We start from the raw sequence: 24,915 nt of genomic DNA on the forward strand, positions 1-24,915 counted from the left end.
AAACCCGTCTTACAAAATTTAGTTATGAGACAGTTCAACAAAAAAATTTGTGTTTTTGCAATGCTTGAACTTGACATTTTCACAATTCTCAGGATTCATGTTTAGAACTTCGGAAAGAGTGAGTCTCATGTGAGACCGTCTCACGGATCTTAATCTGTGAGACGGGTCAACCATATCCATATTCACAGTAAAAAGTAATACTCTTAGCATAAAAAGTAATACTTTTTCATGAATGACCCAATAAGAGATCCGTCTCACAAATACGACCCGTGAGACCGTCTCATACAAGTTTTTGCCCTTCGGAAATTACTATGTTTCAGAACACATAACATATATTTTTGTATAAAGTTTCAAATCTAAATAAATCTCAATCATACCGTAACTACTTAAAAATGCATGAGATAATATGAGAAATTGAATTTAAATAATGTATGGACAATATTTTGAAGTTAGAGAAAAAAGAGATAATTTAACGAGAAAGAAGAATTTAATATTTGATTCTTTATTATTGAAATTAATAGATCTAAATGAAATTTTGAAAAATATGATAAAAGTCATGTTCAAGTGGGTGGTGTTCCATTACGATCTCAATTAATAAATTAAATTATTATGTAATCAAATATATTTTCTATATATATTTTGTGATAGAAAATAAAGATAACTTGGATTTGAATTATTATCTTGAAAACATATTTGATTTGTACGCAATGATTGAAAAGAATATTTCCGATTTCAAAATATCATTGGTTATTTTAAAATGCCTATTTTTATGTAATGTGTGTTGTCAATATATTGATGGGTTATGACCCAATTATATTTAGCTCACCATATTGAATAATTATTCAGCCTACTAAATCAGTCATAGTTTCATTTAAGAGTAAGTTTATGTGAGACCGTCTCACGGACAGGTCAACTCTACCCATATTCACAATAAAAAGTAATACTCTTAGGCCCCGTTTGGTTTGAGGGATAAAGTAGGTTTATATTATTTAACCTACTTTATCCCTCGTTTGGTACGCGTGATTATTTAACACACCTTATCCCTCCTATGAATGATTATGTTATATTAGGTAGGTTAAAATAATACCTCCTCACCCCCTAGGATTATTTATCCTACTCTTAATCCATCCTATTTTTCCAATTTTACCCTTCTCCTAAATTCAAACTCACCACCACTTCCCGCCTAAATTCAAACTCACCACCGCCGCCCGCCGCGGCCCACCGCCTCAACGACCGCCGCCCGCCGCCGACCGCCGCCGGCCGAGCACCGTCCGACCGCCGGCACCGACCATTTCCGGCGCCGGCCGAAATTTCCGGCCGGCCGTTTCCGGCCGCAGCCCCCCGCCGGCCGCCGCCATTGACGCCATCGCCGCCGCCGCTAAGGGGAAGGGCAATTTCGTCTTTTCATCAAAAAATTCCAAATTATCCTACACTTAAAAATCTTACCAAACATAATATTATTTTACCCCATATTAATCCATCCTACCACAATCATTTTCTTTATCATTTACATACTAATCATTAGTTTATCATATCCTTCCAACCAAACGTAGCTCGTGAGACCGTTTCACACAAGTTTTTGCCTTCATTTAATTATTTATATTTATTGAGGTCTTTTATCAAGACGCATAAATTCAACTAAACTTAATAGAGGAAAATAATCCGTTAAACTTTCCGAATATCTATAAACAGCACAAGTTATCTTATTTTTAAGGTGCTTATCTATTTTAGTCAAATGTTGTAGCTTTTTGAGATTTTTATCGAAAGTTACTGATTTGAGAGTCGTAATATTTTTGTCGAGCAACCCCAGGCGGCCAGGCTCCACTCATTTTGCTCTGTGATGTAAATAACAACCTACAAAGTTCATTCTCTGAACTTGTTCGAGTACTAGCTCATCATCCGGACTCCACGAACTTCGTGGCTTTTCACTATTAAGATAATATCAAATTTTTTGACTACATCATAAATATTATTAAAAAAAAACATGGGAATAGTTATTTTTTTCATTTCCATTAAGTTTAGCTGCTACGAAAATATGCAATTAGAGGATATTTGATAGGTCTTAAAAATATATGCTTACAAGCTTTTAAATTTTTTTAATAGTTTATAAGGGGTTTCTTGTTATAAAAAAATCGAATCGCTTCAATCTATTTCAAAGATCTTAGAAGTGTTTACAGACTTTAAGAAAAATATTATTATGTTTTACTTTTAAAAAAAAAACTAAGTTTTTAGTGTTGCTTAATCTTAAGTTTTTCTAACTGATGATCGTCAAGTATGATGATCTTAATGATGATTCTTTTGTTGCTCTCCGAAAAATTAATCATAATCCAAAATCTAGTCACATGATGATTCCGATTCTTCAAAAGTGATTTTGATATTTTAGTAAGAGTAGTTCTACGGTAAGAAGTTATGACAGATTTATATCTGTAAGACGTGTCGATTCGATCCATACCCGAAGTGAAAAATTACAGTTTCGATGTAAAAAAAATAATATTTTTCATGGGTCAGATAAAGTAAGAAATTTGTCTCTCAAAATTTACTCGTGAGACGGTCTCTTGGAGCTTTTGTATTTTTGTAAATATATAATAATTTTTTTAATACTTTTATCTCAATATTTTGTCTAATGGAAAATTACAATTTGCATTCATTTACACCATCAAACTATATCTTCTTTAACATACTTCATTAAGGATATTTGTGGCGTTTTATTAAAGAGTTAGTATTAAAATCATTTATTTATCAAAAACTCTTTTAAATTAATAAAGAGAGATGTATTCTTTAATAAGAGTATTAATATTATTCTATTAAAACAATGAGTTTTTATTTTTATTTTCAAACACTATCCAATTATTATTATTTTCACTTTTCATAAACTATAAAAATTATCACTTCTACAAAGAATAATCATTTGAAAAATTACTCGGGTAAAATCATGCATTTCGATTATTTGTGTAAGTTTTTAGCTAAAAAATTAGTAGTAATAATATTATTTAAAATTTATAATAATATCATGAAATTATTTAATGTATAATGAAATTATTTAATGTATATAATAATAATAATAGCTAATATTATTGATTAGCCTAATGAACAAATAAACATAAATAAAATCCACCCAATATTAGCCTAATGGGCTCGGCCCATTATCTCTGTTCTACCTGCCTGGATGGCGCGCAACGGTCATATTTTCTGCGCGTTATAAAATCTTACAAACAACAATACCGATTTGCGATTCATGTTCCTATTCGTGGATTCCCAAATTTCTTCAAGCACAGAAATATAATCCTCGGATTTTCCCATCAATTCTTGAAACAAAAGACTCCGTTCATTAATCTTTCGAACAATCCTTGAACCCGACCGTCTCGTTTCTTGAAAGTTGAAAACAATCTTGATCTTTTTGTGTTGCTTTTTCTGCGTTTCCATGGAGACTTACTCGACTAAGAAGAAGACTCAGGGGCGTCGCAAGATCGAGATGAAGAAAATAGAGAGCAAAAAGAACTTGCAAGTGACATTCACGAAACGCCGGAAAGGTCTGTTCGGAAAAGCCGGGGAACTGGCCGCTCTCTGCGGGGATCGCTATACTCGTGCAAACACCGGCCGGAAAGCTTTCCTCATTCGGGTATCCTTCGGCTGAATCTGTCATCCACGTTTACGAAAGCGCGGGTACTCCCTATAACTACAGTCCCTCAGAGGGAAACATCACAGACGCGAAGAACGGGTATTTCCAGGCAGTGGCGCGATTGGAAGAGCAGAAGAGGATCGAATCTGCGGCGAAAGAAATCTCTACCGGAGACAACGGAAAGTTCTGGTGGGATGAAGAGATTGAGGGCATGGAACTGCACGAATTGGAGGAGTACGGCGAAGCGTTGGAAAAGCTACTGGAGAGAGTGACGGTCAAAGAGACGGAGGTGGCCAAAGAATCAGAGAAAAAGTTGGCTTTGGATTCAGACTCAGTCACGTCTCCATGTCAGAATATAGCGCTTAATCTTGATGCTTTTCAAGACCAAATCAATTATTTTATGGTAATTATTGATTTTTTAACGTTGATCAAACCTTTGAACTTCATTATATACTTTAATATATGGGTTTTTTCCCCTTATATTTGTTGCAATGAATTTGCAGACGACATCAGTGGAAAGCGACGCACGAGAAGAGGAGATTCTCGGAGATATTTGGGATTTTGATGATGATCTTTGAGGCCGGTTTGAATAAATTGGATAAAAAAATTTTGTTAATTTGGATTTTATTTTTTAGTGTTAACATGCAATATGTAAACTTCATTTTGTTTGACTAAACTGTGTTTTATAATCGATTTGAATTATAATCTAATTGCTTTAGATCGTTATGAATTGAATTATAATCGAATTGTTTAAATCGGTTATCACTGTCAATAATTGAAAATTATACAATTCAAACAATTTCTTCAAATTCATCTCAAATAAAATATGTATAAAATTAGTTCCAACCAAGAATTATCTGAACATATTGAATAATTTATGCACATATGACTGAAATATAACCTAATGTTGCTTTTCGCCACAACCCAACAAGCTCCGATACATATCACCACCGACAGTAACTAAGCTATACCACAATAGAAAAAATTTATATAACTTGTTCTGATAGCTATCAGCAGGTAGAGTTCCTGTCATCGCCAGCTTTCATTCTTGGTTGATATCCTCGAGCAGTCGATTTCTTGATATGGAAAACAGTGCACACAATTTCTCTACCGGCCAGCGGAGGACTTCTCTCAGGATACTGTTCTAATAAAAAAAGTCGGGGTTTCAAGAAACAGCTAAATTTGGAAACTATCAGATCTTTCGTACATGCTGCTCCATGGACTGGCTGAGAAACGGTGAGGTGAATAAGGCTTACATTATTCTGCACAGACAAGAATCTGAATCTTCTTCATCGGAGTCACTCACATCACTGCAGGAAAATAGATTGAGCCAAACATGAGAAGATGATGTGGAAAAAAAACTATATATTTAACATCTATTTCGTCAACTCTAGTGATTCTTATGTAACTCTTAGATGAGATAGAAAAATATTTGTTATTCCTATTTGGATAGGATCTGGGATGGAGTTGTACCAGAGAGAATTCAATTGTTGGATTGCATAAGAGTTTGAGGCAATGAGATGAAATGTATCCTAATGCATACAACTGTTCAGTAGAAAGCATAAGCTTTGTTTATCAAGCTGAAGTGATATCGCAATGTTTTGTTCGGTTGACATGTAAGTCTATGATTTCAAGAAAATACGACGATGAGCATATAACAGTTTCTACTCGGTGTACCCTGGTTGGTGAAATGTAAAAGTTTAGCATATTGCTATTATGCCTCATCTATTGTTTCGGTTACGCTACATGATACATCATCATTTAAACTCAAAACATTCATAATCTATAACGGAAAAGCATTTGACAATTTCTACCATCAAAGTTATGCCAGGGAAGGGAACCACCACATATAACTCCATTGGCTCATACACAAGGTCTATGTTACCACTAGAATTCTCAGGTCTCACAAATTAACCTGGAAGTTCGATGCTCGACAGAACCAATTCATTGTTCCATACAATGAATCCACTAACTATATCATAACTCAGAAAAATCAAATCTCAATGAAACATCTACGCGATCTATTATCTTTTAACAGAACAAATTATCAATAACAGATCACCATTTTACTAAACTATCTACGTCTTTCCTTCTATCCAATATTTAACATAAGCCATTCCACACAATAACTAAACAGTAAGAAATAGATAACTATACTCATTTACAGTAACAAACACAATACTGAGAATCAAATTTCACAATAAACACAAATGTTGCTCTGTAAACTGTGAAAATAACTACAATACCTCGGTTGAAATTCCAAGATTTCAGCTAGCTTCGATCCATCCCTATCCAACCACTGAACTTTCATCTTAGGCTTCCCAGACTTTTTCAACAGCCCACCTTTCTTGGAGGGCAACAATAACTGTGAGTCATCATCAACATCACATTCCCCATTCAAAATTACACCATCAGATCCCAAACTATGCAAAATCTTCTTATTTCCATCACTGTCCACACCTTTGATTCTTGTATCCATCAAAACAATATTGTAAAAAAAACACTAAACAATCAAAATTCTAAGCATGTCTAACGCATAAACATATCATGATCACAAAACCCAATTCTCAAAATCAATCATACAGCATCCCAAACAACAAAAGATCTCATCTTTCCGCGAGGATTTCATGGGAGTTACCACAAACCAAGAAAAGTCCACGCATGGTTTGATTTGGGCACCGATCAATACTCAACTGGATTCAATTGAACACCACAAATTTCCATATTATTGAATATCTTCACGAAGCCAACACATCGACAAGATTGGTAAAACAATGACCGGACACCCTGAAATCGTAATAATTCTAAAACAACAAATAAAAAAAACTAAAAAGAAATTATGGGTTTTTTCCCCTCAGAAATGCAATGGATTACAGATGGCATCAATCGCAAATTTTGGTTATGTAAAGGCAGAGATTTGGAAAACGTGGTGGAAAAATATTGAGAACCCTGAGATTGAAGTTTTCGACTAGTGGAGGCATTTATTTGACATTTGTTATTTAGGAAAATTATCCAAATATTTAAAATAAATTACCTCAATTTTTGGTAAGTTTTATTATTATATTATATAGTAAATACTTACCTAGAATAAATATATTTTACAATTTTGGTTTTTATTTAATTTAATTGAATGATTTTTGTATTTTTTTATAATGATAGTTTAATAAAAAAATATTGCATAATTTGCGAAAGCCTCAAACATATTAAATAGTATAGATTATTGGAGTTGATATAATTAATTAATCAATTTATAATTTTTTTTATTAAAGAAATATTGTTTTTTAATTTAATTTTTTTTTTTTTTGGAGAAGAGTAGGTCTCTTGTGAGACGGTCTCACGAATCTTTATCTGTGAGACAGGTCAAACCTACCGATATTCACAATAAAAAGAAATATTCTTAGCATTAAAAGTAATATTTTTTCATGGATGACCCAAATAAAATATCTGTCTCACAAAATACGATATGTGAAATATTGGTTTAAGAAAGTTACTTGGGAAGGGGTCAAATTTTTTCAGTTGGTTTGACAAAATCCAACGGCTGAATTTTGTGATAAGCTGGTTAGGTATTATCGTTACCATTGAATAGTCTTATAATGTGTTTGGATAAATATGTCTTTAAATAAGAAATAGATTCGAATAATTAATTAGTTTCCATTTTCAGAATCAAAATTATATTTGATAGTTGTTTTTAACTAATTTGACAATGCATAAGCATATGCTTGCATTAATTGTGTTTAGCATGATCAACCATGGATTCGACGTCGTTTTCTTCCATTTTCGATTAAATCGTTCTTTTTTATTAATCTATACGCGTTTAATCTCATTTTCTAAAACATCGTGCTTGAACTAAATTTTCATGTATTATGTGATATTTTGTAATTAAATTAAAGCGAAAATATCAAATTACATGCATTTATAAAGTTGTAAAATTAAGATATTGAGAAAATTTTGATTTTATGGTTAAAAGTTGGGAATTGATTTAATTTTGTTTTTGGTTTCAAAATGAGAAAGTGACATATAAGATATTGACAAAAACTTGTGTGAGATGGTCTCACGGTTCGTATTTGTGAGACGGATATCTTATTTGAAATATCCATGAAAAAGTATTACTTTTTATTGTGAATATCGGTAGGATTGACCCGTCTCACAGATTAGGATCCGTGAGACGGTCTTACATGAGACCCACTCTAAGATATTCTAATAAAAAAAAATATAAATAACTAATCTACCAACTTTGGGCAGGCTGGAAAAATCTGTCCATCCTTATGTAACCTTATAATCTTAAATAGTTCAAATTTTTGTAATATAAAAATACCATTGGATAAGGTACATTAAACTGTAGTATTATTTTACCAAGAAAAACTAGTATTGTCTATTGTTCATTTGGAAAAATTCAAGTGGACTCGGACAAGGGATATAAATGGATAGAGTCGATTCACGAGTTGACTCTATAAACATTTTATTCGTAGTCTAATTTACTGAATTCGAGCCAAACTCGAAAATGTTAGAAAACCAAACTCGAGTAAAATTTATTTTGTTTTAGAATTCATGAGCTATAATATCTATTGATATAATATGATTATATATATACATATTTATAGTCTTTTGGGTATTTTGAACTTCCCAACATTCATTTCTAAACATTAACGAAGTTCAAATATTTTGAGATAAACTTGAGCCAACAAAATTATAATTTTTTAGATTCGAATAGAATTTGAAATCTAATATACATAAATCGAGCCGAAATTGATCTTTAAATTTTTACTAATATTCATCGGGTTCGATTTATTTACACTTCTGTCCCAACAGGGACACTCAAAATTTAATTTAAATATTTATTATTTAAATTTATAATATATGTGTGTGTTCTGTCAAATATGAAATTATTGACCAAATTTGATAAACTAAAAATAATCGATCAAATCGATTCAACTTGGAACTATAATTTGATATGACATAAAAAAGATTATTAATTTTAAAAACTATCTATTACAATGTAATTATTTTTCTAAATTAAAAAAAAAAAAGAAAACTAATTCTCAAATGTCCAAATTTAAATTAAATTATTTCTGCTCATTTCTAAGTGTTTGACCCAATAATCTAACGAGTAGGCCTCTTGTGAGATAGTTTCACAGATCTTTATCCGTGAAGATCCGTGAGACGGGTCAACCCTACCTATTTTCACAATAAAAAGTGATATTCTTAGCATAAAAAGTAATACTTTTTTAGATGACCCAAATAAGATATTTGTCTCATAAAATACAATCCGTGAGACCGTCTCACACAAGTTTTTGCCTAATCTAACAGTGGAAATAGAAGAAGCTTCTTCAAAGTTTAAAACGTTTAACTTCTTTTAACTTATCGTAATCAATACACGTGACAAATTTTAATTGATGATATATAGTTTGTTACTCAAAATATTACATAATAATTTTACTCATGGTTGACACATACTGAGAGTAGACGGAAAACAAAAGCTCAAATAATATTTTTTTTAAAACATAAAATCTCAACTAGAAAAATTTACCTTACTTACCCATCCTCGTAAGATAATCAATATTTCTTAATGATCTTTTTATCCAATAATTATGTCAATATGTAACTCATATGAGTCGAACAAGTAATTATATCCTTCTCGTTCGTTGAATAAAGTATCGAGTTTTTGTCATTTTAATAAAATAATATAAAAATATATAAAAGCATCCTTTGGATGTTGATGATCAATCAAATCTCTCATCAATTGCTTAAATGTCAATTATTATTTATATTTTGACGAATACTTATGTGAGACGATCTCATGAATCGTATTTTGTGAGATAAATATTTTCTTTGGGTCACTTTTTTCCTAAGAATATTACTTTTTATTGTGAATATCGGTATGATTGACATACCTCACAGATAAGGATTCGTGAGACTGTCTCACAAGAAACCTACTCTTATATTTTTTGACATACACCAGTTCCGTTTTCCGTAACATATACGTAAGTTTGTTTGTATTTTGGTCTTAATTTAATGTGGTCCATTAAATCTTTTCGGCATTGTGGGATTATTCTAAAGTGAAATAAAGTAATCATTTTTTTTAAAAAAAATTATTTACGATCTCAGATTTGAACAAAAAATATATCTTTTTGGATGGAAACGTGCCAACGAACAAAACAACTTGTTTCGCCATGGTCTTTTAACTTTTTTTGGGGGGTAAATTCAATTATATAAACCTCTAAAATCGAGTTTTTCCCTTTTTTTTGGTAACAATTTGACATAGGAATTGGGGTTACCACTCTAATTTCAGTTTCTTGTTTCTTTCAGTTCTATAAACATAGATGCAGATTTGATTAATAAGCCATTTGAATTCGAACAAAAAATTTATATGCAATAGCTCGTGTTCTAAGAATGTAAACACCGATTAATTAAATTGGGTTTGGTTTTTACACCAAGCGAAAAATACTCGAAATAATCATTCGTTAAGAAAACTGAACATTTTAAAACTTTTAACTTGTGTGAATTGAATAACTGAAATAAAGGAGATCTGTTTAAGTTTGTATCAGTTCAGTTATGGTGAGAACTGAACTGATATCAGCTCAACTAATCTAATCAGTTTCATAGCAATAGTTAACAATTAAAGACACAAGATATTTTTATGAATGTTCGGAGACTTCAACTGCTCCTATGTCATCCCTTCTACCACCTCGGGTAAGATCTACTAGAAGACTTTGATTTATACAACACTTTGTACAAAGCACCCATCTTAGGAGTTGCGCTACTGCCTAATTGAACTCCTAGTCTAGATTGAAGGCAACACCTTCCAGCCAACACTTTTTTAATGTTTATGTGTTAAAGACTACATATATAAGTTTAATGTCTTTATGCAAGACTCACTCAGCTATTCAATACGCTCGATTCTCTGTGTATATGTGAGTGATGGTGTGTGTATGTGTGAGAACTGATCTATTAATACAACTCGAAAGTGTTCTCACATACTGAGAGAATTGTGCTTATAATCTAAGCTGATAACATGTTAAAGTGTTCCCTCAAATCTGAGCTGGTTGCTTCTTATGAGCTGATATGTATTATGCATGACCTATCTTCCTATCTTTTCTGTTTCTTCACACACTTGTTTGTTGATACTTTTGATATTGTATTTATAGAGGCCATGTGACCATACATCAAGACTCATCAAATATGTCCGTTGCAATTTGAATCTGTTCTTCGAAATTTGTGTCTTGTACTTTTGGACAGCCATTCTGAAACGTATTGCTTTTAAGCTCTGTTGCAACATCCATTATTGTCCTTTGGTCGGACATTTGCTTTTCTTAATGCGCACAGCTGGATTCCACTTAGATAAGCATGTCTTGTTCTACAAACTAGTCAGCTCCTAACTGTTGCTCTGAACTGATCAGCTGAACTGATCTTTGATATTTTAGTTAGATTGGTTCAGTTTGGGCAATCAGTTGTTACTTTCAGTTTACGTCTCGATAGCTTCAGTTTCAGGTTAAAAAACACTTTAAATAAGTACATTTTTAAAGTGTTTTTATTTTAAAAATGTATACTTTAAATATTCTCAATGAGCTGCAATAGCTCGTGTTCTAAGAATTTAAACACCGATGGATTAAACCGGGTTTTGTTTTTACACCAAGCGAAAAATACTCGAAATAATCATTTGTTAAGAAAACTGAACATTTTAAAACTTTTAACTTATGTGAATTGAATAACTGAAATAAAGGGGATCGGTTCAAGCTTGTATCAATTCAGTTACGGTCAATTCAGCTCAACTAATCAAATAAGTTTCATAGCAATAGTTAAATAATTAAAGACACAAGATATGTTATGGATGTTCGGAGACTTCAACTGCTCTTATGTCATCCCTTCTACCACATCGGGTAGGATTCACTAGAAGACTTTGATTTATACAACACCTTGTACAAACCCACCCAGCTTAGGAGTTGCGCTACTACCTAACTGAACTCCTAATATAGACTGAAAACAACACCTTCCAGCCAACACATGTTTAATGTTTATGTGTTAAAGACGACATACATAAGTTTAATGTCTTTATGCAAGACTCACTCAACTATTCAATATGCTCTATTCTCTGTGTATATGTGAGTGATGGTGTATGTAAGTGTGAGAACTAATCTATTAATATAACACGAAAGTGTTCTCACATACTGAGAGAATTGTGCTTCTAATCTAAGTTGATAACATGTTAAAGTGTTCCTTTAAATCTGAGCCGGTTGCTTCTTATAAGTTGATATGCATTATGCATGACCTATTTTCCTCTCTTTTCTGTTCTTCACACACTTGTTTGTTGATGCTCTTGATATTGTATTTTTAGAGGTCATGTGACCATACATCAAGACTCATCACATATGTCAGTTAGAATTTGAATATGTTCCTCAAAATTTGTGTATTGTACTTTTGGACAGCCATTCTGGAACGTATTGCCTTTAACCTCTGTTGCAACGTCCATTTTTGTCCTTTGGTCGGACGTTTGCTTTTCTTGATGCGCACAGCTGGATTCCACTTAGATAAGCATGTCTTGTTCTGCAAACTAGTCGGGTCCTAACTAAGGTTTATTTCATCCTACCTATGCGGGCACTGCCCCATGATAGGATGGATGGCCAAGATTTGTCCATGCATATGTAGGACCCACTTTTTTTTTTTGAAATTGTATGTTTGGCAAGATCTTGGCCATCCATCCTCTCATGGAGGCAATGCCCACATGGGTAGGATCTCATTAACCCCTAACTAATGTTCTGAACTGATCAGCTGAACTGATCTTTGATATTTCAGTTGGATTGATTTTGTTTGGGCAATCAGTTGGTACTTTCAGTTTGCGTCTCGATAGCTTCAGTTTTTGCTCGGTAATTGATCAGTTCAAAGCCTGATTAGTTTCAGTTTTCTGCACACTTAGGTAAATTCGTTAGAAACAAAACAACAAATTTTGTTAACATCAAAATCAAGATTGCGAACAAAAAAATATTCCAACATCCCTAATATTTATGGTCATTATATATGAAGATACATATTAATCATTTTTTATTTTATACTTATAAATATATATATAATAGTACCTATATTGTATATAGATCAATTTACAACATAAAAATGGTTCATTGGCCATAAATAGATCGACATCATATTTCAGATAATAAGACCGAGTTCGGATACAGAAGTTTTGGATACAGAAGCTGTAACTTTAAAAAACACTTTAAATAAGTACATTTTTACAGTGTTTTTATTTTAAAAATGCTTTTTTTTTTTAATTTTAAAAAAAGTGATTTTAATACATTGACTTCTCAAACCAAATTGGCTCTAAAGATTGGTGGTCTAGAATTTTCTTTAATTGATTTAAATTTAAAATTTTTTTATAGGGGCAAATAATTAGTTAGCTTGAGTTATTGTATAAAATCGGTATTATATTTTTTGGACAAATCAATTAGTTTTTCAATGATCAAACACTTGTCATTCTACAAACAATCCTAGTTCCAAATGTCGATCGTCTCTCCTAGTAGATACAATTATTTCACCTAAATAATTTCTCTCCGAATAATTGCATTCTCAGCAAACAATCAATGAGAAACGAACATGTAACATTGAAACCAATTATAAGAACAAACGTTTGCCGTTTGATTAAAATTCATAACTCGTTGTAACATTGTAACTCAAATATTTTGAACAACACAGCGACGTAAACATCATATGTTGATTTCTCTCTCAGCACAGACAATTATTACACCCGATTTGTGTGTGTGTGTGTGTGTGTCAGTAGATGAATAGAGTGAGGCAAAGAGGGTGGGCTTAGTTTGTTGCTTCAAATGGTGTTAGAAATGATAGCAGCACAGAACTTAAATTCTACTCAAAACAGATTGCTCAACCACCAAAATCTCAGCCTCTAAATAGACATAATATTAAAAGAACAACAAAAACTAAAAATAAATGAACAAAATGGCATGTTTTGAAAGGGCATCACCAGCACTGAAAGAAATTCTTCTCAAAGCTCACAGGTATGTATGTATGAGGCAATCCATTCTTGATTTGGTGATTTTGGTTATTAAAATTATTTGAAAGGACGAGAAACCGTAAAAAATAAATAATAATATGTTTTGTTTGAGTCGTTTGATCGATAAAGATTGAGATTAAAATTATTATTAAAAAGTAAATTACTTTTTTTGCGCTTCTAATGTTATTCGTGCATAACATTGTGTTTTTAATTTTATTTATTAAAATTGGGATAAAATTATGAATAAAAGAAGAGATAAAATTTCTTTAAATAAGAAAATATATGATTCCAATGTAATTATGTTAAATATTAAGTTTTTCCCCTTCTCAAGTTCATTTTGGTTTTTTGTTTACTTGTAATTCAGTTCTAGATTGTTTTTAAAGTTTACATTTGGAGTTTCAAAATGAACTTGAGAAACAATTTATTATGATAAATAAAAAATGTTACATTTCAATTTCATGAGACCGATCTCCTATCCGACTCGATTTTATTAAAAAATATTATTTTTCAATCCAAATATAGACCGATCAACTCGTCTGAAAAAATGAATATGTGAAACCGTTTTATAGGAGATCTACTTTAAAAAAAATTTGCGTAAATATTTGATTTTCGCAGTATTAGTAAATTTGTCTTGATTTAATTTTAATGATTTACGTTATAATCCCCAAACCAAGTTTTATAAGTGATGCATAATATTGTATTTACAAATATATCATCATCAATTTTATTATTATTTTTTAAAATTGCTCTCATCAAAACAATTTAAACTACAAATTTGTCTTAGAAAAATTCATTTTTATCAATATTTTAAAATATACATGTGATCAAATTCCTGTACTATATTCGGATCTCTAAATTCACATCCTGGAACCAGTCCTAATCTGAGCTGATTTAATATAGTTCAATCCGACGACGGCGTCGTTGAATTGGTTCGGATTGCTTGAAAACGGATATCTAATCGGATATACTTGAATTCGATCTAATAATATATTTAATTTTTTTATTACTTTGTTTCGTAAATAATGTATTTATGTAAAATATTGATATGTGTATTAATCTGATTATATTTGGTTTCGGTTATGATGGGTCGATACTTCTAATCCAGTCGATCCAATCCGATCCAATCCGATATGCTACATGATTGATTTGACTTTATTATCTCACACTAAGAAACCGGCGTGATCCGTTCGGTAACGTTCACATAAAAAATTCCTCCCCCACCCCATACCCCTTACCTATAATATAATTATCTTTTATTGTTAAAATAAAACAAAACAAAACATAACAATTTTTTTTTTAAAAAAATCATAAAATATTGCTTTTGAATAAAATGTAATCCCAAAAAAATTAATTATTTATCCATGAAATGGCCTCTCCAAACTCCAAAAGCTCCTACATTTTGCCGGCCTCTCCAAACTGCGAAAGCTCACACGTCGCATATGTGAGTGAATTTGGTATATTTATTTATTTATTTATTTATTTATTTATTTTTAAAAATGTTTTTGGTTTTATTTCTTTATTTATTTTCCAAAATATTGTGGTGTATGTAGGTAGCGTTTGTAGCAACTTATTTTAAGTATTTCCAAGCTTCCAGCCAATAAAATATTTGAAAATTGTATGTAAAAAGTGAAAAATATTTAAAATAAACTGTTGCTAACACTACCTTAGTCTTGAAAACAATAATATGATTTTGTTACAAAGCTTGCGACACACTAAATTAGTTTTTGTAAATATTTTAAAAAATGATTATGATTTTTTTTTTTTTCAAATTTGAAAAAATTTATAAAGGGATTTTCCATAATCATATTTTTAAACATTTGTAAAGAAAAATTCCATAATTACTTTTTAAAACATTTTTAAACACTACCTAAACGACGTTCTTTGATTTTTCCGGTTAAACCTATAACTAGCTAGTTGAAATATGTTTGAAAAAGAAATTTGATAATTCTCATTCAAACTTAGGGATGTCAATGGGGCGGGTATGAGGTGGGTATGGCTAAACCCAAAACCCACCCCATGAAGAAAACTTAGACCCATTACCCACCCCACCCCGGTTAAATATTCTTCGGACTCACCCCACCCCGAATACGAAACGGGTCCGGGTAGACCCGTGAGACCCGTGAGACCCGAATTTTTTTAAAATGAAAACAATAATATTTTTCTCACATGACTGAATTATGAAACAAAAAAATTTCTAAATAGAATACAATAGAAAACTAATTCATATCATCAACCACACTTAATAATAAAAAACAAATTATTTTTATGACATAAAAAATTACATAAAAAAGAGATATTAGCATATAGTTAATAGTTATGGTGGTGTAGGGTTTTATTTATAATTGATCTACCTATTTGGATAATAAACTAAAGTCCAACCCAATTAAAAATTCAATTAACCTAAAGAATCAAATATGTCTATGGTTGACCTTGAAATGGGTTGATAAAAAATGAAAATTAATAAAACTAAAACCCTATAATATTTATATCTACATATACGGGGTGGGTATGAGGCGGGTATTATAGGACCCATGACCCGTCCCATACCCAGATGGGTCTGAAAAATTAGACCCGAGACCCTCCCCATGACCCATTTAATATGCCCAAACCCATCCAGATGGGGTGGGTCCATTGCGACCCAGACCCATTGACATCCCTATTCAAACTTCCCCTTCACATATTAGTACATATTTGTTTTTTTAGGGAAAATTATAAGTTTAATATTGTATATTTACCTCGTGATTCTGGTCTTCTAAATTATTAAATTTCAATCTTAGCTCATAATTTTTATTTTGGTCTTTTTCTTACGTGGTGCTGATTTGACACTAGCATTACACTTGCATAAAATTTTAAAAATTGAAAGCTACCAGACTAATATCTAATTTTGACAATATAAATTACCAGAATTATAGTAAGACATATATAAAGAATGAAATTTGTTAATTTACTCATCAATTCTTTTTGTCATAGTTAAACCCTTGATATTACTTTTACAACAAAAATAGATGTAAATATAAAAAAAATAATAAATGATTAATATATATCATCTACACTACTTGGAATTAGTTTTTTTTTTTTTTTGAAAAAGGATAATACATTTTCAATCAACTAAGTTTTGGAGTACAAACGACCTAAAAAATAAGGGACAATAATCATCTGAGTCTAAAGTACAACCCATGAGATAAACTTATGTTCTAAACTGATACATAACTAATAATAATTTCCATAATCAAAATGAGACACCATAATCTTATGTGTAGTCAATGCATTTTTCTATGCTAATAATGAAGTAGATATCTCATAGAGTGAGAGGGTTCGATCTATGTTATACCGAGAGTAGAATTATACAGAGCTTTTGATTCTTGCTTGTCCCTCTTATTCGGCTCAGTCTATGCTATGTCGAGAGTAGCTTTGAATTGAGATGTTCGCGCGAACGTCTCAATTCAAAACAATAAAATGCATCAGGAGCATAGACTGAGCTGAGTAAGAGGGACAAACAAGAATCAAATGCTCCGAGACTATCGTGTAGTCAATATTCTGTGGTCCGAACTATCGAGAGTCCAATCACACCTAAGTGAAATATGATAAAAAAGCAGCAACATCTCATGTACAGAAATATGCAGTGAGGGAAAACAAAGCTTTTTCTGTTTGGCAGACAAGAAAATGTGCTCTCCAAGTAGAGTAGCAATTGTTAGCACAACCAGCCTTGAATTTGATAGCACACAAGAAGCCCAACGAGTTTCATGTCCTACATCAGCTTCCCAATCAAAATCTGATGATCACATGAACGTCCTGTACAAAAATTCACAACAATCTCGATGTAGCGTAAAACAAGCCATCAAAATATATGCACCGAATTTATACTGATAGTTGAGTGAAAGACGTCTATAACGACTAGTTTTTTTCCAACAAAAATACTTTATTTTCACCTCCCAATTCAACATGGTCAGATTACCTTGGATGGTGCAGATGTCTTTTTCCTGTGCATGTATGAGTTGCCTAGGAAGAATCTGTTTACTCTAAACAAAAAAGTGAACATATCAGAAATGAACTAATCTCACTATTTACCATTGCTCCATGTATCACAAATTGATTGTACAAATCAGAAGTGTACAAGGTTATCATAATTTTTCGAGCTTAAAACTTTCGAAAACATGGATTTATGTATGATTATTACTTATCAGAGGATCATCATTTAACAAATATGTTTGATGTGATCATAAATATTGCTGTCACTTGCATTTCTGGTGTGATAAAGATCAGAAAGGCCACTGGAGATAGATCATCAAATGCATGAATTCGGGGATGTCCGCTACCATATTCAGGTAAATTACAACTTAACTATGTTTGGAATTTATAAGTCGTGGGATTATGATCGGTGAACTCCAGAATTTCCTCATAATCTCACACAGGATAAGTAGGCAGGAAAGACACAAAAATCCCATTATTGAAATTCAGTGAGTGTCATAATCAGGAACAATTTTGAAGATTTATTTATTTTTATGTCACAAGTCATGAACAAAAGGTGACATGTGGGCGATTTTAAAGATTTGAGTTGCACAAAGCATGTTCTTATCACTTATCTGGCGTCTACGGATATCTATACAACATGTATTCTATTCTTTAGAAGCATCAAACACTTGTTTGTAAGTCAAGAACTAGCCAACATAGATATATATGATATTTTACGCACCTTTTTGGAAAATTTTCAGTGTGACTGAAAGCTGACTATCTATGTATCTATTGTGTAACAGAGCGCAGCATTGGATCCCTTTTATATGTATTTATCGATTTCAACGCCGGTTCTGCAACTCTCACCGGAGCTTCCAAAACACACGCTAGAAATGGTTAAGGGAATTTGTCCTAATGTGATAGAGATCATTGAACCTCAAAGAGAAGGGTATCAACTAACTCTGAAGCTAAACTTTGGTAAAATCCTAAAGAGTAAAGGTTGGCATGTAGTGACCCGTTCCAGAATCACCTACTAGGCAAGAACTAAGCATGCAATTAACCTAATTAACAATAATCAGAGATAACAGCGGAAAATACCAACAAAATAATGGTTATACAACCCAATCGAAGTCTAGAATAACTCAAAATAAAATATCCAATACAACCATATCGAATCAAAACAATACCGATAAACTAAACCAACCAGCTACTCAACGTCCTCCTCCTGCTCCTCCTGAGCTGTCCAACCTGAGGCCTGCCCCGTGGGAATGGGGTGTCCAAGAATAAACAAAACCGAGGACGTGAGCGATAAGAACGCCCAGTACAAAAGTATGAGTATACAGACCTATATGAAATGCACATGCTATGATCATGATACCGGGGTAGTCAAGAAACAGGAGTCACAAAAGGATCTCAACAATGCTCAGTCTAGAGGCGCCAAGTGGATAGTGCCGCGCGGTCCAACCTCTGGGTCACTGCATCCACTACAAGACAGACGTGGACCTAAAATGTCCCGGACCACCGAAGCCCTCCCGACCCGTCGGCCACTGTGTACTCTCGGTGTCCATGCGTCCACAAGACAGGGCTGAGCGGCCCCAAGATATAGCTTATCTCGAAAGAGATACAGCTCAACAGTAAAGGCTATCTCAAAGGAGAATACGGCTCAACATGAAATGCAACGTGCAGTAATAAACGTGACATAATAGCATGCATCATATGACATATATCAATGCACCACATAATCATGCAACACATATAAGAATGTATACTCAACCAGGATATCTCGGATAGTACTTTCGTACCTCTATCACAGCAATCCTAATTCACTGGAACAACCAGACAACAGGTCTAATCCAAGCCTATTCATCAAGTGAAAACCATCACTAAACTTATCTACCAGACTTAACTAGATAATCCTGAGATAAATACTGATAAAATTCCAAACCTTCGTCCGTCGCTAGCCCGCTGATGCCGCTAGCTCCCAACTAGAGCACAGCTCTGCTACAAGACCAGCAGCTCCCCGCTAGTGCCCAAATCTCGGAACAAGACTAGAACCTGTCAGAAACGACTGAAATGCTATGGAATTCTCTGAATTGGCGAGTCAAAATGAGGAAATCCGACCACTATTTATAGGCCATGTTCGGATCGTCCGAACCCTCTTCGGAACGTCCGAACTCTTACGTGTCCATCGGCTCTTGACAGCTCATGATCGGATCCTCCGATCATACACTTCGGACCGTCCGAACATGCACGTGTCCAGCTGCTCTTGACACCTCATGTTCGGATCCACCGAACTCACTTCGGACCTTCCGAACTCTTCGTTGCTACCGAACCATCTTCGGTCCGTCCGATCATGACTCGGTCAAAATTACACCTTAAACCTTCTTAATCACCAATAATCCGTTAATTACCCAATTTGGAATTCGGGCTACTACATTCTCCCCCCCTTAAAAAGATTTCGTCCTCGAAATCTAGGCAAGAGAATAAAACACCATTGTAATACACTGCAAATATTCTTTATTACAACTGTATAACAATTACATCCCAGGCTGATCCTGGTTCAGCGCAAAAACCTGACCTTGGGCACGAGGTCGAAGATTCGAACTACCCACTGCCTGACCCTGCCTTCTCTGCTGAACAGTCGTCTGGGATCCAGAACCAGATCCTGCTCCACCTCGCAACTGAGGACAATTCTTCTTAATATGCCCCATCTCTCCGCACTGATAACAAGCTCCTGCGGCTACTCGGCATTGCTCCGATGGATGGTTCTTCCCACAATGCACACAAGCATCCTTCTTCTCACCAAAGCGAACAACACCGCTAGACCTTGATCCAGATCCAGAAGAAGAAGAACCAGATTTCTTGAAAGACTGAGGTCGAGGGCTCAAAACACTCGGAGGTCTAGAAGAAAGAATAGCCCTACCACGCTGGAGACTGATCTCTGCTTGACGACACCGGTTCACCAACCCATCGTACGAAGTAGGATTATCACAGACAGTGACTCGATCAAAGATCTCCTGATTAAGGCCCTGGAGGAAATGATCATACTTGGCTTCAGAACTGCCACTGATATGAGGAGCGAAGGGTAACAACTCGAAGAATTTCTGCTGATACTCATCAACAGACATACTCCCCTGCTTAAGGTTCAGGAGCTCAATCGTCTTGGCCTGGCGAAGGGCTGGAGGAAAGTACAGCTGCATGAACGCTGCACGGAAATCGACCCAAGTCGCTCTACCCTGCGACTGAACTATCGGCGCAGAAGTCGATCGCCACCACTTGCGAGCACGGCCCTCGAGGAGAAAACTAAGAGTCTCTATCTTCTGCTCCTCGGTGCACTGGAATGCACGGAAACAACTCTCCATGCGCTCTATCCAATCTTCCGCATCATCGGGAGTCTCACCGCCAACTAAAGGCTTAGGCCCCATCTGCATGAAACGATGCATATCGAAACGCCTAGGACCATCCCGACGATGACGATGCTCACGATGACGTCTATGATCGTCCTGGTCACCCCATCGACCTACACTCCCCTGACTACTCCCGTCACCAAAGTGGTCAGCCATTGCTACAACATAGAATGGGGAAACTAGTAAATTGGTCAACGGAAATCCCAAAACAGAAATCTATATCCCAAAATCGTATGCATGCTCTGATACCATAAATGTAGTGACCCGTTCCAGAATCACCTACTAGGCAAGAACTAAGCATGCAATTAACCTAATTAACAATAATCAGAGATAACAGCGGAAAATACCAACAAAATAATGGTTATACAACCCAATCGAAGTCTAGAATAACTCAAAATAAAATATCCAATACAACCATATCGAATCAAAACAATACCGATAAACTAAACCAACCAGCTACTCAACGTCCTCCTCCTGCTCCTCCTGAGCTGTCCAACCTGAGGCCTGCCCCGTGGGAATGGGGTGTCCAAGAATAAACAAAACCGAGGACGTGAGCGATAAGAACGCCCAGTACAAAAGTATGAGTATACAGACCTATATGAAATGCACATGCTATGATCATGATACCGGGGTAGTCAAGAAACAGGAGTCACAAAAGGATCTCAACAATGCTCAGTCTAGAGGCGCCAAGTGGATAGTGCCGCGCGGTCCAACCTCTGGGTCACTGCATCCACTACAAGACAGACGTGGACCTAAAATGTCCCGGACCACCGAAGCCCTCCCGACCCGTCGGCCACTGTGTACTCTCGGTGTCCATGCATCCACAAGACAGGGCTGAGCGGCCCCAAGATATAGCTTATCTCGAAAGAGATACAGCTCAACAGTAAAGGCTATCTCAAAGGAGAATACGGCTCAACATGAAATGCAACGTGCAGTAATAAACGTGACATAATAGCATGCATCATATGACATATATCAATGCACCACATAATCATGCAACACATATAAGAATGTATACTCAACCAGGATATCTCGGATAGTACTTTCGTACCTCTATCACAGCAATCCTAATTCACTGGAACAACCAGACAACAGGTCTAATCCAAGCCTATTCATCAAGTGAAAACCATCACTAAACTTATCTACCAGACTTAACTAGATAATCCTGAGATAAATACTGATAAAATTCCAAACCTTCGTCCGTCGCTAGCCCGCTGATGCCGCTAGCTCCCAACTAGAGCACAGCTCTGCTACAAGACCAGCAGCTCCCCGCTAGTGCCCAAATCTCGGAACAAGACTAGAACCTGTCAGAAACGACTGAAATGCTATGGAATTCTCTGAATTGGCGAGTCAAAATGAGGAAATCCGACCACTATTTATAGGCCATGTTCGGATCGTCCGAACCCTCTTCGGAACGTCCGAACTCTTACGTGTCCATCGGCTCTTGACAGCTCATGATCGGATCCTCCGATCATACACTTCGGACCGTCCGAACATGCACGTGTCCAGCTGCTCTTGACACCTCATGTTCGGATCCACCGAACTCACTTCGGACCTTCCGAACTCTTCGTTGCTACCGAACCATCTTCGGTCCGTCCGATCATGACTCGGTCAAAATTACACCTTAAACCTTCTTAATCACCAATAATCCGTTAATTACCCAATTTGGAATTCGGGCTACTACATGGCATATATATTATTCTGTATAAAATTACAAGTCAAAGTTATTGGTATTTTTCAGTCAAGGCGATGCTTGTTAACGTCTGCTAGAATGTCCTCTTTTCAGCCTCAGTGAGGATGATAACGGAGATTTCTTCAGTCCGAGCAGTGATCCTGAGCTCTCAACTTGAGGAAATATTAAGGAATGCTGATTTGCACGAAGGACCGCGAGGGATGTATCAACCAATAAAACTCGTCTATCATCCGAGAGAGCCTTTTTTTATCATCAAAGGGGTAATATTTCATGACCTGGTGATCACAGCAAGAAAACATATCAGTGTCATTCCTCAAAGTTAAAGGAAACCTAGATAAAACGATCTATCATAACACACGTTCAGTGATTTTGGAAAAAGGACACACTCGATGTTTTCCATGCTTATCACAACATATATACAACAGAAGAGGCCGCAGGAAAAAAATTTCACATCATTGTAATGTTTTCCAAGAAAACTTTTATTTGCTGCTCTGGTATTTAGGTTCCACACGGCGTGTTACCTCACAAAATGAGTTTATTCACCTCACTCATAGCAGAACAACGCCTTGACAGCTAGAAAAGATCACCACAATACTCCCAATGCACTTCAAGGAAGAAACAGATGCGATCATTGCGGTATCCTTCTTTCAGGTAACTCAAGCCGTACCAAGGAAAGAGCTGCCATCATTTTACATTATAACAGCGTTTGTACATACGAGTTTCTGAAGGAGGCAAAATCTGTCCACCAGGAACTTATGGATGCGGGAAACTCAGGAGTGTGTACTAAGGCTCCTCTTTGCTTTTGGTCCCCTATCCCACCTCCAGAGTTGAGAGGAGAGCCTATTGAAGACCTCAGCACCAGTGGTGGATTTGTTTCTTTTGGTATGATCAGGACACACTCACAAGACTATATTCAAGTAACATTGAAACTCATAAATTTTGTTGTGGCTCACAATTCACCCCATTCCTACTGCATGATATTCGAAGAAATTACTTCTCGGCACATCAAAGGAAAGAAACTGGACAAGACAGTATGGAAATTACTGAACTTCCATGCATTTGTGAACTATCATGTGAAGGTACATTATTTCATGAGATATAATGTACAAATCTTGCTCAAGTTCTAGTGCTAATTCAAAGTCTCAAACAGAGTACACGAAGCTTCATACAGAGAAGGATGAGAACGCGTCTCGAAAGCTTGGTTCAGGTACCGGTAACAACATACACTAGCTCTACAGATGTAAAACAACTCTTGATTCTGTTACTTGGGGCATATCTTTTGTAAGAATCATCCATGAACTGTGCATCATTTGTGCGTTGCAGCGCTTGCAGGACATGAGAATCAAAGAAGATCAGCAGATTGCTAAGAAAAAGTCCAAAAGTAAGGCGGTTCACTAAGAAATCACTGCATTTTTCTCTCTAACTCGAGATGAAGCTAAAATTTCTTGTGCAGGATATAGATGCATGAGAAAATGGACAAGTTTATCAAAACATAGCATCCTAGAAAGAAAACACAACTTCAGCAACAAGTTCAGGAGAATTGGTTTCAGAATCAAAATCCGTGGCTTCAACCATTTTCGGAGACCATGGCTGACAATACCCAAATTTTCTGGGATGACAAGATACACAAGATTGGACTAGTGATGCTGTTTCAAATTAATCTCAAGGAGATTGATTTCAAATCAGCTCCAACATGCAGTGTGCTAATATTGGTACTGGATAACGTAGCATATACATAAAAGAACTGCATTTTAAGTGCATTTATATATCCATACCCATGTTTGGAAAACAATTTCAGTAGGTGTCTTAAGTTGACTAGGGATCTTCATTACATAAATGTAATCTATGTTTGAAGTAAACTATTATGGCTAAAATGCTTCGATAGTGGCGGTTGACAGGTACATGTAGATACGTATACAGAAAGTTCGATCCCTGCCCTCTGCGCCTTCGGATGAACCCTGGTGGTAATAACATCCAACCCAACCTATGCCAATACTTCACATTTAAACCGTCTCTAGCAGCACCGTTTCTTGTAGTGGATCATCGTTTGCATTCCTACATATTAAATCCAAACACTTCTAATGCTTAACTTTCATGAAAAAATGCAGTGATTAACAATGCAGATGCATGTTTTGCAAATTCAGAACATAACAATTCAAAAGATATATAAAAAAAGTATATACTGACCACAAAACCACAAGTGAACATATATCTCCGAGGTAACATCCACCATTACAATGATTAT

At 34.9% G+C, this 24,915-nt stretch overlaps 2 protein-coding genes across 3 annotated transcripts; one reads left to right on the top strand and one right to left on the bottom strand.

The window, feature by feature from the left end:
• Positions 1–4,432: 4,432 nt before the first annotated feature.
• On the bottom strand, positions 4,433–6,592 carry LOC140833000 (uncharacterized). 2 transcript variants are annotated; one of them, XM_073197356.1, is made up of 3 exons: positions 5,866–6,592; positions 4,876–4,929; positions 4,433–4,758 (listed from the first exon to the last, which is right to left on the bottom strand). In XM_073197356.1, exons 1-3 carry the CDS (start codon positions 6,096–6,098, stop codon positions 4,662–4,664), a joined length of 384 nt encoding a protein of 127 aa, XP_073053457.1. In that variant the 5' UTR covers positions 6,099–6,592; the 3' UTR covers positions 4,433–4,661. The 2 variants fall into 2 exon arrangements, with proteins under 2 accessions (XP_073053457.1, XP_073053458.1); XM_073197357.1 differs by having other exon boundaries at positions 4,433–4,763.
• A 6,922-nt stretch (positions 6,593–13,514) lies between these two features.
• On the top strand, positions 13,515–24,759 carry LOC140833001 (actin-related protein 2/3 complex subunit 2B). The gene is made up of 10 exons (XM_073197358.1): positions 13,515–13,623; positions 17,878–17,944; positions 18,374–18,569; positions 22,764–22,930; positions 23,244–23,321; positions 23,420–23,552; positions 23,658–23,749; positions 23,821–23,877; positions 23,994–24,051; positions 24,124–24,759. The coding sequence occupies exons 1-10, from the start codon at positions 13,556–13,558 to the stop codon at positions 24,309–24,311; spliced, it is 1,104 nt and encodes a 367-aa protein (XP_073053459.1). The 5' UTR covers positions 13,515–13,555; the 3' UTR covers positions 24,312–24,759.
• Positions 24,760–24,915: the final 156 nt, after the last annotated feature.

Source organism: Primulina eburnea, chromosome 5 (genome assembly GCF_022965805.1).
Source record: "Primulina eburnea isolate SZY01 chromosome 5, ASM2296580v1, whole genome shotgun sequence".
Taxonomy (NCBI): Eukaryota; Viridiplantae; Streptophyta; class Magnoliopsida; order Lamiales; family Gesneriaceae; genus Primulina; species Primulina eburnea.